The sequence below is a fragment of the Pleurodeles waltl genome, chromosome 1_2, assembly GCF_031143425.1.
Source record: "Pleurodeles waltl isolate 20211129_DDA chromosome 1_2, aPleWal1.hap1.20221129, whole genome shotgun sequence".
NCBI lineage: Eukaryota > Metazoa > Chordata > Amphibia > Caudata > Salamandridae > Pleurodeles > Pleurodeles waltl.
The window spans coordinates 511,515,729-511,530,510 of record NC_090437.1 but is presented as its reverse complement, the minus strand read 5'-3'; the positions used below and the strand labels follow the sequence as shown (position 1 = coordinate 511,530,510).

Here is a 14,782-nt window from a genome sequence, read left to right as displayed (position 1 = left end):
AACCTATTGTAATTCTACACTGTTTGCATTACTTTTCTGACTCTTACTTACCTGTTTTGGGTTTGTGTACATATAACTTGTGTATATTACTTACCTTCTTACTGAGGGCACTCACTGAGATACTTGTGGCATATTGCCATAAAAATAAAGTACCTTTATTTTTAGTAACTCTGTGTATTGTGTTTTCTTATGATATTGTGCATATGATATAAGTGTTATAGTACGAGCTTTGCATGTCTCCTAGTTCAGCCTAAGCTGCTTTGCCATAGCTACCTTCTATCAGCCTAAGCTTCTAGAAACACCTCTATTCTACTAATAAGGGATAACTGGACCTGGCACAAGGTGTAAGTACCTTTGGTACCCACTACAAGCCAGGCCAGCCTCCTACAAAAGGAGGCACCTTAATATCTGTTACATATGTTGATCACATATAATATCTTAACTTGGAACGTGAAGGACATGGCGGGAATCACTAAACAAGGTAGGATACACGCATACCTGAAGCCTCATCGCATACATATAGCCATACTGCAGGAGACGCATCTCACCCCGGTGGATCTCAAAGTTATTGAGAGGAGATGGGCTGGATTGGTACACGGCACTGGGACATCAACATATGCTAGGGGAGTTATGGTATGGCTTGCCCCAGGGGTCGCCTACACAGTGATGCGCAGCATGGTGGATGAAGCGGGAAGATTTGTTCAGCTAGAGTGCTCCTTGGATGGGAAACCGCTGGCAATAGTGGGACTTTATGCCCCAAATCTCAAGCAGGGGGAATTCCTGTTAACTACTACCTCACGTTTAACAAGAAACCCTTCGCTGCCTAGTATATGGGGAGGAGACCTGCACTGTGTGCCACAGGTGGATATGGATAGATCACACCCCGCTAATAGGTGCTCCCGTTAGGAGGACATCCCAAATATTGCAATCATGGATGTCAGAACGCAGACTAGAGGATGTATGGAGGCACCTGCACCCGCTAGATAGGGAATACTCCTTTTACTCCCCTGTCCACTGTCTCTACACCCGCATAGATTTATTACTTAGCTCTCCAGGACTGACACACAGATTCACTAGCGCTGCATACATGAGAAGGGTTATATCAGATCACTGTCTGTTGACAGCAACCATTCACAGGGGGAGACCGCGCACGCGCTTCCCAACCTGGCTCCTCCAACCAAGCTTGCTACTAGATACCCGTTTCGAAAAGAATTAGCTGACCACATAACATCTTATTTCGCACTCAATGTCGGGACAACTGCCTCCCGTGCTAATGAGTGGGATGCACACAAGGTGGTGGTAAGGGTGTGTGTGTATGTTAGTGACAGGGGGAGTGCAGCGAATGTTGACGCAGGATCTCCAAAAATATGAAAGAGAACTGAGTGCGGCGGAATGCGGGATCACGGAGGGCACAGCGACGAGGGAGGATTTAGGGTTGTTGCGAGTGAAGTGGAACGAGGCAGATCACCGTTTGAGACAGTATGATTACCGGCATTATATAGCTTGCATGCATGCAGAGGGAGACCGGTCGGGGAGACTATTGGCATGGCTACTGAAGGGCGAAAAGCGACACACTCCAATAGGGGCCATTCGTCTGGACACGGGGGTCATAGTTAATACTCAGTCGGAGATAAATGACGCCTTCAAGGACTATTATAGAGCTCATTATAGGGCTCAACCTACACCCTCACCAGAACAGTTAAGGGATTTTTTATGGGGCTTCATCTGACATGCCTCACTGAGTCGCAGGTGCAAGCTCTGGAGACACCGATTGACCTTGAGGAGATACAACAGGCCTTACGGCAGCTAGCCCACAATAAAGCGCCAGGCAGCGACGGCCTGCCAGCAGAGTACTACAGCACTTTTTCGGCGCAAACCTTAGTGCTGTATCTGGACATGCTGAGGGAGGCCCTTGGGCTCGGTCGACTACGAGAGTCCCAACGGGAAGCGATAATAGTGGTGCTTCCCAAATCAGGACGACCCGCTGGATGTTCGGTCATATCGCCCATTGTCAATACTGAATTCGGATTGCAAATTATTGGGAAAAGTGCTGGCTAACAGCCTGCTTCCATTGATGCCGGTTCTAGTGCACTCGGATCAGTTGGGTTTCATACCTGGCCGCAACACTTTCATTAATATACGGGGCCTTCTGAGACTGATGGCAGATGTAGGAAAGTACCATCTTGCCTGGCATGTTACCTCCATATTTCACTTTATATATGTTGTTTTAGTTGTATGTGTCACTGGGACCCTGCCAGCCAGGGCCCCAGTGCTCATAAGTGTGCCCTGTATGTGTTTCCTGTGTGATGGCTAACTGTCTCATTGAGGCTCTGCTAACCAGAACCTCAGTGGTTATGCTCTCTCTTTGCTTTCCAAATTGTCACTAACAGGCTAGTGACCAATTTCACCAATTCACATTGGCATACTGGAACACCCTTATAATTCCCTAGTATATGGTACTGAGGTACCCAGGGTATTGGGGTTCCAGGAGATCCCTATGGGCTGCAGCATTTCTTGTGCCACCCATAGGAAGCTCTGACAATTCTTACACAGGCCTGCAACTGCAGCCTGAGTGAAATAACGTCCACGTTATTTCACAGCCATTTACCACTGCACTTAAGTAACTTATAAGTCACCTATATGTCTAACCTTTACCTGGTAAAGGTTGGGTGCTAAGTTACTTAGTGTGTGGGCACCCTGGCACTAGCCAAGGGGCCCCCACATTGTTCAGGGCAAATTCCCCGGACTTTGTGAGTGCGGGGACACCATTACACGTGTGCACTATACATAGGTCACTACCTATGTATAGCGTCACAATGGTAACTCCGAACATGGCCATGTAACAGGTCTAAGATCATGGAATTGTCACCCCAATGCCATTCTGGCATTGGGGAGACAATTCCATGATCCCCCGAGTCTCTAGCACAGACCCGGGCACTGTCAAACTACCTTTCCTGGGGTTTCACTGCAGCTGCTGCTGCTACCAACCCCTCAGACAGGTTTCTGCCCTCCTGGGGTCCAGCCAGGCTTGGCCCAGGAAGGCAGAACAAAGGACTTCCTCAGAGAGAGGGTGTTACACCCTCTCCCTTTGGAAAAAGGTGTCAGGGCTGGGGAGGAGTAGCCTCCCCCAGCCTCTAGAAATGCTTTGATGGGCACAGATGGTGCCCATCTCTGCATAAGCCAGTCTACACCGGTTCAGGGATCCCCCAGCCCTGCTCTGGCGCGAAACTGGACAAAGGAAAGGGGAGTGACCACTCCCCTGACCTGCATCTCCCCTGACCTGCATCTCCCCTGGGAGGTGCCCAGAGCTCCTCCAGTGTGCTCCAGACCTCTGCCATCTTGGAAACAGAGGTGCTGCTGGCACACTGGACTGCTCTGAGTGGCCAGGGCCAGCAGGTGATGTCAGAGACTCCTTCCAATAGGCTCTTACCTGTGTTGCTAGCCTATCCTCCTTCCTTGGTAGCCAAACCTCCTTTTCTGGCTATTTAGGGTCTCTGCTTTGGGGAATTCTTTAGATAACGAATGCAAGAGCTCATCAGAGTTCCTCTGCATCTCTCTCTTCACCTTCTACCAAGGAATCGACCGCTGATTGCTCTGGACGCCTGCAAAACCGCAACAAAGTAGCAAAGACGACTACTGCAACCTTGTATCGCTGATCCGGCCGCCTTCTCGACTGTTTTCCTGGTGGTGCATGCTGTGGGGGTAGTCTTCCTCCTCTCTGCACTAGAAGCTCCGATGAAATCTCCCGTGGGCCGACGGCATCTTCCCCCTGCAACCGCAGGCAACAAAAGACTGCATCACCGGTCCTCTGGGTCCCCTCTCATCCTGACGAGTGTAGTCCCTGGAACACAGCAACTCTGTCCAAGTGACTCCCACAGTCCAGTGACTCTTCAGTCCAAGTTTGGTGGATGTAAGTCCTTGCCTCACCACGCTAGACTGCATTGCTGGGTACCGCGTGATTTGCAGCTGCTCCGGCTCCTGTGCACTCTTCCAGGATTTCCTTTGTGCAAGGCCAAGCCTGGGTCCCTGACACTCTAACCTGCAGTGCACAACCTCCTGAGTTGTCCTCCGGCGTCGTGGGATCTTCTTTTGTGACTTCGGGTGAGCTCCGGTTCACTCCTCTTCGTAGTGTCTGTTCCGGCACTTCTGCGGGTGCTGCCTGCTTCTGTGAGGGCTCCTTGTCTTGCTGGGCGCCCCCTCTGTCTCCTCACGCAATTGGTGACATCCTGGTCCCTCCTGGGCCACAGCAGCATCCAAAAACCCTAACCGCGACCCTTGCAGCTAGCAAGGCTTGTTTGCGGTCTTTCTGCAAGCTTCTTCACGACGTGGGACATCCATCCTCCAAAGGGGAAGTTCCTAGTCCTCTTCGTTCTTGCAGAATCCACAGCTTCTACCATCCGGTGGCAGCTTCTTTGCACCCTCAGCTGGCATTTCATGGGCATCTGCCCAATCTCGACTTTGTCGCGACTCTTGGACTTGGTCCCCTTGTTTCACAGGTACTCTCGTCCGGAAATCCATCGTTGTTGCATTGCTGCTGTTGGTCTTCCCTGGGGAATTCCCCTATCACGACTTCTGTGCTCTCTGGGGAACTTAGGTGCACTTTACACCTACTTTTCAGGGTCTTGGGGTGGGCTATTTTTCTAACCCTCACTGTTTTCTTACAGTCCCAGCGACCCCCTACAAGCTCACATAGGTTTGGGGTCCATTCGTGGTTCGCATTCCACTTTTGGAGTACATGGTTTGTGTTGCCCCTATACCTATGTGCTCTCATTGCAGTCTATTGTGACTGTACATTGCTTGCATTGCTTTCTATGGCTATTACTGCATAATTTTGGTATTGTGTACATATAGCTTGTGTATATTTGCTATGCTCATACTGAGGGTACTCACTGAGATACTTTTGGCATATTGTCATAAAAATAAAGTACCTTTATTTTTAGTATATCTGTGTATTGTGTTTTCTTATGATATTGTGCATGTGACACCAGTGGTATAGTGGGAGCTTTGCATGTCTCCTAGTTCAGCCTGAGCTGCTCTGCTAAGCTACCCTTTTCTATCAGCCTAAGCTGCTAGACACCTCTTCTACACTAATAAGGGATACCTGGACCTGGTGCAGAGTGTAAGTACCCCTTGGTACTCACTACAAACCAGGCCAGCCTCCTACAGCAGACACCCCAGAAGGGGAGCACACGAGGGTGGCAATGTCATTAGACATTGAAAAAGTACTCAATACTCTGGGATGGCCCTTCTTGATGGAAGTACTGAACCGAATGGGGTTCGGAAAAACATTAATTAGATGGGGTAAGGTCCTGTATTCTGAACCGTCAGCGAGGGTCAAGACAGGTGAAACCATATCTGATAGGTTTGACATTGAAAGGGGCACGAGACAAGGCTGCCCACTGTCACCGATATTGTTTGCTTTGGCGATTGAGCCATTGGCTGCTCGGTTACGAAACTTAGCAGTAGACTGGGGCATATTAGATGGGCGGACACACCGCATTATATCACTATATGCAGATGACGCACTAATATTCTTGCAAAACTACACTGATTCTCTCCCGGACCTTCTTAGATTGTTGGACCAGTTGGGTGACCTCTCTGGGTTAAAGGTGAACTGGTCGAAGTCTTGCCTATTTCCAATGTGGGCAGTGCCGGAGATCCTTCGTCTGACTCCCTCGTCCTGTGCTCTGCCATGGTGTTATACCACCTTTAAATATCTAGGGATGAATGTGTTCCACGACCCCACGGACCGCAGGGAGGGTAATTTAGGACGTGTGATTAGGTCCGTGAAGGGATCCTTGCCCTTTTGGTGTTCCCTCCCACTCTCTTCACTGGGCAGAGTAGCCATGGCAAAGATGATCATACTACTTCTCGGCACTACCACTGATTCTTCCTCGCTCTTTCTTCAGGACTTTGACCAGTTTGTTGACCGATCTGGTGTGGGGCAATGGTCGCAGGCGGGTCACACTGACGAAAATATACCTACTGTTTCAACGGGGTGGGATGGGCGCAGTGCGATTCGAGCTGTACTATGCAGCCGCGCAAATACAACGGGTGACACAATGGCTGCGGAACCCTACGAGCACGGAGGTGCAGATGGTACATACTAGTCTGGGACAGACTAATATGCTACGCTGGCTGCCAGCTTGCGATAGCTCGCGGCGCACGCATAACATTCTATTAAAAGTGGCCTGTTGGGTTTGGCACTGGTTTGTGCTACTTGGTAATAGGACCCCGCAGTACTCCTCTAGAATTCCATTGATGGCTGTTCCACATGTGGAGAGGGTGGCTGGGAAATTAGGCTTGACAACATGACCCGCAAAAGGAATACAAACAGTAGGGGACATTTTCCAGGAAGGACACTTTTTATCCCATACGGCACTGACAAGCACCTATGATCTGGGGCAAGGCTGTTTTATAGTGCGCGTTACGACAGTTTATACGATCCACTTGGAAATGTGGGGACTCCGAGCCTCCGACAGCCCCTATCCTACATGACCTAATGGACGACTCAGACGCATCTGTCAATATTTCTAAGATATATGGGACTTTGATGGCTCACCCAGAACAAGAGCAGGCACAAGTTAAGAGCAGGTGGCACGAGGTCCTAGTGATACCGCTGACACAGCAGGCATGGCGCGAAAGCACTGACATTGACGCACGAAGTATCCCTCAACCCTCAACTTAGATATACACAATTTGACTACCTCCACCAAACATATTTATCACCATTTAGCCTCATGCGCATGTTCCCGCAGACGTACCAGAAATGCCCAAGATGTGGCGTCCCTGATGCTACATTCTTCCATATGACATGGGAATGACCCCCAGTGATGAGAACATGGCACGACATAACATCACGGGTTGCTGAATGGCTGGACGTACCTCTATCTCCCACAACTGAGTCTTGCTTGTTGGGGATCCGGCGGAGGCCTAAAGGATGTAAACAGGTACACAGATGCATTGACTTAGCGTATGTACTATTTAAGCGCCTCCTAGCAATGCACTGGAAGGCACCTAGCGCACTGACTGAACATCAGTGGGAGAGGGATTTGTTACGCTGGGCACGAGCAGAAGCACAGGTGTTGCAATCCCTCCAAGACAAAGGGGTTCTGATCAAGGGAATAGACACGTGGAACAATTTATTTGTCAAACTGGAAAATAAAGATGACACACAACCCCCCTGAGTCACCAGCAGACATGCCTATGCACTGAGTTGGGGTTGATGAGGGATGTGCTTAGGGGAGGGCGTTGGACATACATTACAGGAAGCTTAGTGTTGCGTGAAAACCCAGACTGAAGATGATCCGTGAGCACTGAGTGAATTCACGGGGGTCAAAGCGGGGAACCAGGCTCAGGAACAACTAATTCACAATTACTGAGACGAAGATATGCGATACCCCTCACGTCATCAGTATTGTAATTGTATGTAATGCAATCAATACACATTGATTAGCCGTAACGATTACTCTTTGCCCCTCTTGTTCCTTTGAATGCCCGCCCTGTCTTCTTTCTTCTTTCTCTCCCTCTCTCTCTCCGTTGCCCACGTTCGGACCTCACAACAGTTGACACTGTATACCCCCTCCTGCCTGGGGGGTCAGGGGGGCCGCCTCCTTAGGAGCGCGTAAACCCCTGAGGACATTTTTTTTTCCTCTCCTCTTTCCTCTTCTTCTTTCTTCTGTTATTAACCTAGTTGATTGCATATGACTCATATTTTTCTGTTGAAAGTGTATATTGATATGTAAGTGATTACTAACCTGGAGGATGCAATGAGTGTGTGATCAACAGTATCTAGATGTACATTTGAACTTTCTCGGTGATTAAAAGCAATAAACAGATTAAAAAATATATATATATATTCTATTTGCTAATCCTTCCTCTAAATTTAGCATATTCACTTGTTTTGTACAATATTTATATTTGGTGCGCATTAGACCCAAATATTGTAATGAACCAATTTTTTTTTATTCACTGTAGTTTTCTAACATAATAACAATTTACTGTTTTCCTTTTGCTCTCCATGCTCTTTTTCTAATGTCCCACCCAGAATGTCCTTTACTTCTTAAACTTTATTAAAAATGATATGTTATTTAGTTTATAAATGAAGTCTTTTAACATCTCCACCCATGTCTTATAATATTTTTGTAGTTCTATGATGGGAGCGTTTCACATGACGAGTTGATTTTGTTTTTGATATGAACTTACTTTCTGTGTTCTTATGAAACTCATTTTTAAGCACAAAAATTTGATTTTAGTTTTCCTAATTACACAAATTGTAATATCTTGCTAATTTGTGCTTAAGATCTCAATATATTCTAAAAACAATTGTTTTGAGGCACCCCAAACTAACAACGAATCACCAATAAACTTTGTTCATAAAATGGACAACTGGTGTCTCTCCAATCCTAAATGCCATACAGCAGTAGTTTTTGAAGTCCATTTATTTGCATATTATTTAAAGATCTTGAAACCAAGGAATAAGTTACTGCGTCCAAACCTGCTTAAAGTTCAGCATTGGTACACAAACTAGCCACATCCATAGTGACAAGCGAGAATCTTCAGCTTGGGTGCTTAAAGCAGAATACTTCACAAGCTGTGTGAATCCTTCACGTTTTGCGCTATGCTATTAACATTTGCTAAGCAAATATAATATAGTGAAACAAATGTTCTGTCAAACACTCATTTTCTAGATTAGTGATTTTCCTGGAGTATTTGTCATTGATTTGTGAACCTTACAATTGCAGGCAAACAAAACCGCCTAATCCTTGGAAGACTAATTGGAAGAGCAGTGTTCTCCCAGTTTTCAAACATCCTGGAAAACAACTTTTTAGAATCAGATCAACTAAAAGGCTTGTGTCCATGGAGAAGTGCTAAATCTTTCCTGATGTCTATGAGGGTAACTTAATACAGAGATGGAAAAAAACAGGGTAGCAGGTCTACTGCTCATCTCCTTAGCAGCAGCTTTTGACATTGTACATCATAAAACACAGTTACATAGACTACATAAATTGGCACTGAGAGGAGCATTGTTCTAAAATACGTCCTAGTGGTGTAAAGTATTGTTAAAAGATATTCTCTAGAAGTGACTGTAGTGTGGAGAGAATTTGTGTTTCCATGTCGCATAGTTGCTGAAATACCAAAGTTCACGAGGTGTCTTTGTACTGCTTCATCTGTTTGATTACTTGAGTTTTCCCTCTTTTTTCTCTTTTGAAAGAGGGCTATGCTCCAAAAAAATAAAGGGCACGCCCCATTGGAATGTTCAGGGGTACACAGTGGAATTTCACTCTGTTTATGGGCCCTGCCCTCAGTGGATGGATGTTTGCTGTATGAATCCAACTCTAATTTCACTGAGCAAAGGGGCCACCTAAGTTTCCCCACCTACTTTACCCTATGTTTGAGGTGAGAAGATACAGTCTCTTCCATTAGCCTATAAAAAGTGTCTGTGTTAACCAAAAAACCTTTATTAGGGTGCATGTCAGCACTAAAGTTCAACTATTGCGTTACATGTTTAGGCCTTTCTGATGGCAAGGTTTGAAGGAAACCTCCTCAACTGGATCTTTTCTTACCTTATTAATAGATCAAGCATCATCCATATCACTCTTTACCCCTAAACCGCACAGTATCGAGAGTGGAGTACTTCAAGTGTCCATTACCTCACCTGTCCACTGTAAATTTTTTATCAGAGCACAACCTGAACTTATCAAATACTTTTCCCTTGCATGCTATAACTACACAGATGATACCCAGCTAATCCTTAACTTGGATAAACATAATGAGCCTATAGTTTCAGAACTAGGTGATTCCCTCACACCAGTTGACCATTTGCTGCCAACTAATCACCTTGAACATAATGTGTTAAAATCTGAGTTTCTGTCACAGGGGAAGTGGAAAAACTATGATCCACTGATAGCCTGTCCTGAAGAGCTAGGAGCACCGCCAAAGGAAGTAAGAAACCTAGGAATTATAATGGCTTTAGCCCTCTATGAACCATAGAAGTAACACAGTTACAAACTATATTTCCTACCTTTTGCACTCTAAAGCATATGTTACCACACCTTGAATTCCAACAGAAGGTCAAGGCAATTCTTTTGTCATAACTTAAGTCCATTATGCCAGTGGTATGACTATGGCGTATTAAGGTCAATTATCACATTGACCTAAAAAAATCAGAGTACAGTGGCAAGGCTATCATACCAACTTAGAAAAAGAAAACCAACAGGGGTATTTCCTTCTCTGTCCATACTGCTAAATTATGGAATTGACTTGTAGCATGGAAACAAGCCTTCAATAATCACCTGGAATTCAGGTGGATGGTGAAGATGTGGATTTTCCTATTTTAATCTACTGGAGACAACTGACCAGCGCCACTCTGCTCCCTACAAGTAAGATGGGAAACTTAAAATCCTATTTAGTACCAGGAAACAAACACTCAGTTGAGTAATGTCAGTTATAACAGAAACAACTGAAATAACTCCAGTCCTGTGCCATACATAATAGTAAATGGCAAGAAAAAACAATATTTCTTCATGAGCCAGTGCAGACTAGTGACTAATGCTTAAGATTGCATAACTCTTGCATGTCATTTGTAAATGAAGTGTTTCTAGAATGTGCATGAACTATAAAAATCGTCATAAATGTATCTTCTTAAATCTTAGTAATTTGCCATCAAAACACCGTTCTGTGCTATATCTTTAAATACCGATACTGACTAGACTAAATGTCAGTTTATATTGTTCTGTATAAGAGAATCTATCCCAGTGCATAATGAAGCGAAATATAATACACGTATGACATTACAAAACTTGTGATCTTATGCATAAAACTGTAAAAACTGTAAACTTTGCACTTGTATAGCGCACTACTCACCCGTTAGGGTCTCAAGGCGCTGTACGCATACCGCTGTGGAACCCCTCCTGGCTTTTCCCTGTGAGGCACCCACTCCTGGACAGCCCCAGGGTGAAGCCAGGCATCCAAGCATTGTGAGGGCCGTTGTGGAGATTAAGCAAGCAATTGTCCAGAGTTACAGAGTAGGACCCAATAATTAGATTAGGCACCGAGGTGAGAATTATCTGGTCCAAGGGAATGGAGCCCAAGACCCACTAAGGTGGGAATTGAACCCTGGTCTTGGGCCAGATCTCTGCCTCAGGGTCTGCCGCTCTAACCATTGTGCCACACTTCTCCACAGTGCATGAAGATATTACTAATAGTGACGCACCCTATTAACTCGAGTACATGGAATTAACATCACACATGGGATCGTCAGAAGTTTGCAACAATGGGGATGAGGATAACATCACTGACTGTGACACTGATTGGAAATAGCATGATTAATTAACTGCATCCATTATATTTGACTAAATCACTAACACTGGGCTCCTATGGAGTAGTGTGCTACTTTCTGAAAAGTGCTTCAGTACCTCATCAGGGAGAACACTGGTATATAAATACCCATATTATACCATATGTATATTGGAGAATGACTTAGAAATGAAACAGCTAAATATTTAAATTCAATTGCATTAATCAGGTCAACATTTGTCATCAAACATAGTTTTGACATCAAAAGGTTTTTGTCATGGATTTTGAACATGTTGAATACCTTCTAGAATAAGAATCTTCTGGCTGCATTGTATCTGTTTTGTTTATGGTAATGGTTTTGTCTTTTCCCATTTGCCATCACACAAGTACATACAGGAGTTATACCCACCTACCTGCACAGTGGCATCTCTTTCCACCAACCACCCAGCACCTCCTCTCTGCAGGACTCCTACTTTCACACATCCCATTCATGCATAGAACCAGATCAGGGGGACGGGTGTTCTTTTACAACATGGAACGGTCTACTACTCCACATCAGAGTCTCCTCTTTTCTTCTTGTAAAGAATGACCTGGCTTTTCAATGAACAAACCTACCATAAGCAGGGATCAGACAAACACACATAACATAGCATGCAGTCAGTGTGTACCTTTATTTTTTGGCAAATATTGTGACTTCCTAAAACACTTATATATTTGAAGCAAGTGTCCCAAACAGTGTATATTACGTTTACATGAAACACTACTACATTTAAGTTGGTCACCTCCCAGTGTAAATTTACATTTTCTATTGAGTCCTTTAACTATTGATAGATGCATTACAATATGAACGTTTTCAGACACTCAAAGTTCTCTTATCTGGAATGTGTACATTGCCAAATCACTCAATTTATTCAAACTTGGCACACAAATAATTGTGTACGTATGAGAAAAAAGGAACATTTCAGCACATCAGCATAAATGTCTCATCAAAGTTGCCTAATTGCATAGGTTTTGAATGTTACTTTGAATGTTCTTCTCAGTAGTTCTGGTATTTGTAGTTTGGGGTTGTTACACCTTAACCATGCAGAGGGGATGCAGGGGTTGTATAAACTATTGGTGAAATGTATGATTTGCCTGTAGATGGCACTGTAACAGTTATTACTAGATTATAAATACAATATATGTTTTATTCCCGTTAGTATCACACTCAGACTTTAGTTTGTATACTATTCATACTGCAGTGTGTGTACAATACACGCTAAAGCTTTTTTTTTTGTGAAAGTGTGAAAGCTACATTGTGAGTCAAGGTGTATATTATTTGTTATGTATTTATTTAATTAACAGGAGGATTCATTTTTGTGTTACCTGTTTCTTTAAGCTTGCATGCTGGGTCAGGGAGTGACAATGAACAATTGAAGGAGCTTCTTAGCCTAATGAAGGAGGATATTACACCAGCTGAAAAGGTGTTTGTTAGGAGAAGTATTGAACAACACAAACTTGGTACAAACAAAGAGCTGCTGGGAAAGGTATGTGCCAAATCAAGAGAAAATATTATGTTAATTTTTGTATTGATTGTTTCTGGTTATAAAGACTGAGCTATCATACCACTTTATACAAATTTAGTTTGTTTTTGTGGGTGAACGAAGAGAATAGCCTAATACTGACAGTTAGAAAGTATTGCTAATGAAGTCTTGATAACACTGTCTTTTCTCCTAAACTTGCTTGACTGTTTATCTGGTTAAATTACTAATAGGCTGCACATTTGGACACCAGAAGCCATCTTGTATCATAAAGCGTAGACCAATATGTCGTCGACAATTTTGCATATCTGTTAACTACCACACATAAACACAAGCACCATTAGTCACCTCTTGTTTCTTTTGTAGTGTAGCACTGATATTTAAAGAGGAGTGGTTACTCGTGGTGATTAGAAAGATGTTTTTACTACTTTTTCTTTATTTTATTTTTTACAAAGTACATTCCGCATGCTACATTCAAGACTAAGCTGAATATGTGGTTGTTGGGACAGAAAAGTCCTCTGCATGGTAAAGGACGTTTACCCCTGCCCTGAGTGCCCAACTGTATTGTTGTCTGGATTCCTAATGCTGCTTTTCTGTCGTCAGCGAACATGAATCATGTGTGTGCGTCATGACATAGGCCTCACGGATTGCGGACCAGGAGGGGCACCCAAAGCTCTACCCTTACAGTGGTGGAAGGATGCTGCCTTCACCGGGCATTAAACAGCACAGGTGCAGTCGTGGCAGCATACTGTGTAATGAACAGGTCCTCTTTACCCTGTGTCACTGGAATAAGGCTTACAGGCTCACTCACCTTTTTAAAAGTTCAGCTGCTGTTTGTTTAACTCTCCCTTGGCCTACATCAGGTTGATGTGGAAAGTGCGTGCGTGATGAGAACATGTGCTGAATACATATAAGCTGTAAGACATACACTACACAGAGTGCAGTGTGGAACAGTTTGCACATGGCAAATGTGTGTGCATCTGACAGTGTGTGTTTACAGTGACACTTTGGTGCAGTACAAAGAGACTGTAGTGGAGTGTGCTGTGCATGTACACTGAGTGCAGAAGTGTCTGCCCTAGTACATTACACGGAGGACCTTGGGTTCCATTTTGGGAAGCCCAGGTCTGCCTAGTGAAAACTTGAGTAGTAGAGGAATCTTCTCCAGTCAGAATTGTATATTGCTACATTCCTGTAAGCTAAGTGGGACAAGCACTGGATGAGGGAGCTCCAGGCTCTCCCTGTGCATTTCAAACAGCTCTTTGATTCAGTGACAGATCACAAGGAAGTGGCCTGGACACATCTCAGGACTAGGGAGATGGGGCTGATATGAGAATCATACAAGGTAGGACTGAGGGTGCAGGATTAACCTTTGATGCACTTATCACTGTGGCTGACATCCAGGTGTGGACTCTGGTCACTCCCATGAATCTTGTTTTGGGGTAATCAGCTTCAAAGTCCTGCCTGCTGTGGTAGACATTTTTCAGGAGGAAGGAAGAAGGGGAGATATGTCAGTTTCAAAGAAGCTGAACTCCCAACAAAAAACGTCAAAGGTCTAGACCCTACATCATACACCAGTTGGGGCCACAAGAGACATCCTGAGGCCAGCATGATCCAGCAGTGAGTTTTTTCAGAGTGACCCCCGAAGGCCAGGAGGGGCTGCTCAGAGCACCTTGGACAAAGGTCAGGGTCGTTGCCTGTGACCCAGAATTGCTTCTACAAGTAAGACAAGGGAGGCTTTGTATCTGAGGACGCCCCAGGACAGAGACGCCTTCAGAGCCCTGCCAAGCAAGGAGGCTGCCCTCATCCTCAAACAAGGTAGAAAAAGGACTTAAAATGTGTGGCTGAATCTGGAGCAGCTCCAATCATCAGGGCAGTGGTTAGCACATCTCAGGAGAGACAGCCGGCACCTGCCAGGAGCTGCGCGTGTGAACGCTTGCTGCCCAACTTTGCTGCTCTGGGTGAGG

At 44.8% G+C, this 14,782-nt stretch overlaps 1 protein-coding gene across 1 annotated transcript in view; it reads left to right on the top strand.

Annotated features, from left to right (window-relative positions):
• Window positions 1-14,782, top strand: part of ZGRF1 (zinc finger GRF-type containing 1) — a 554,924-nt gene that overhangs the window by 409,583 nt on the left and 130,559 nt on the right. The window contains exon 21 of the mRNA XM_069241594.1: window positions 12,677-12,824. Coding sequence (XP_069097695.1) covers window positions 12,677-12,824 — 148 coding nt within the window. The remainder of the gene's footprint in view (window positions 1-12,676; window positions 12,825-14,782) is intronic.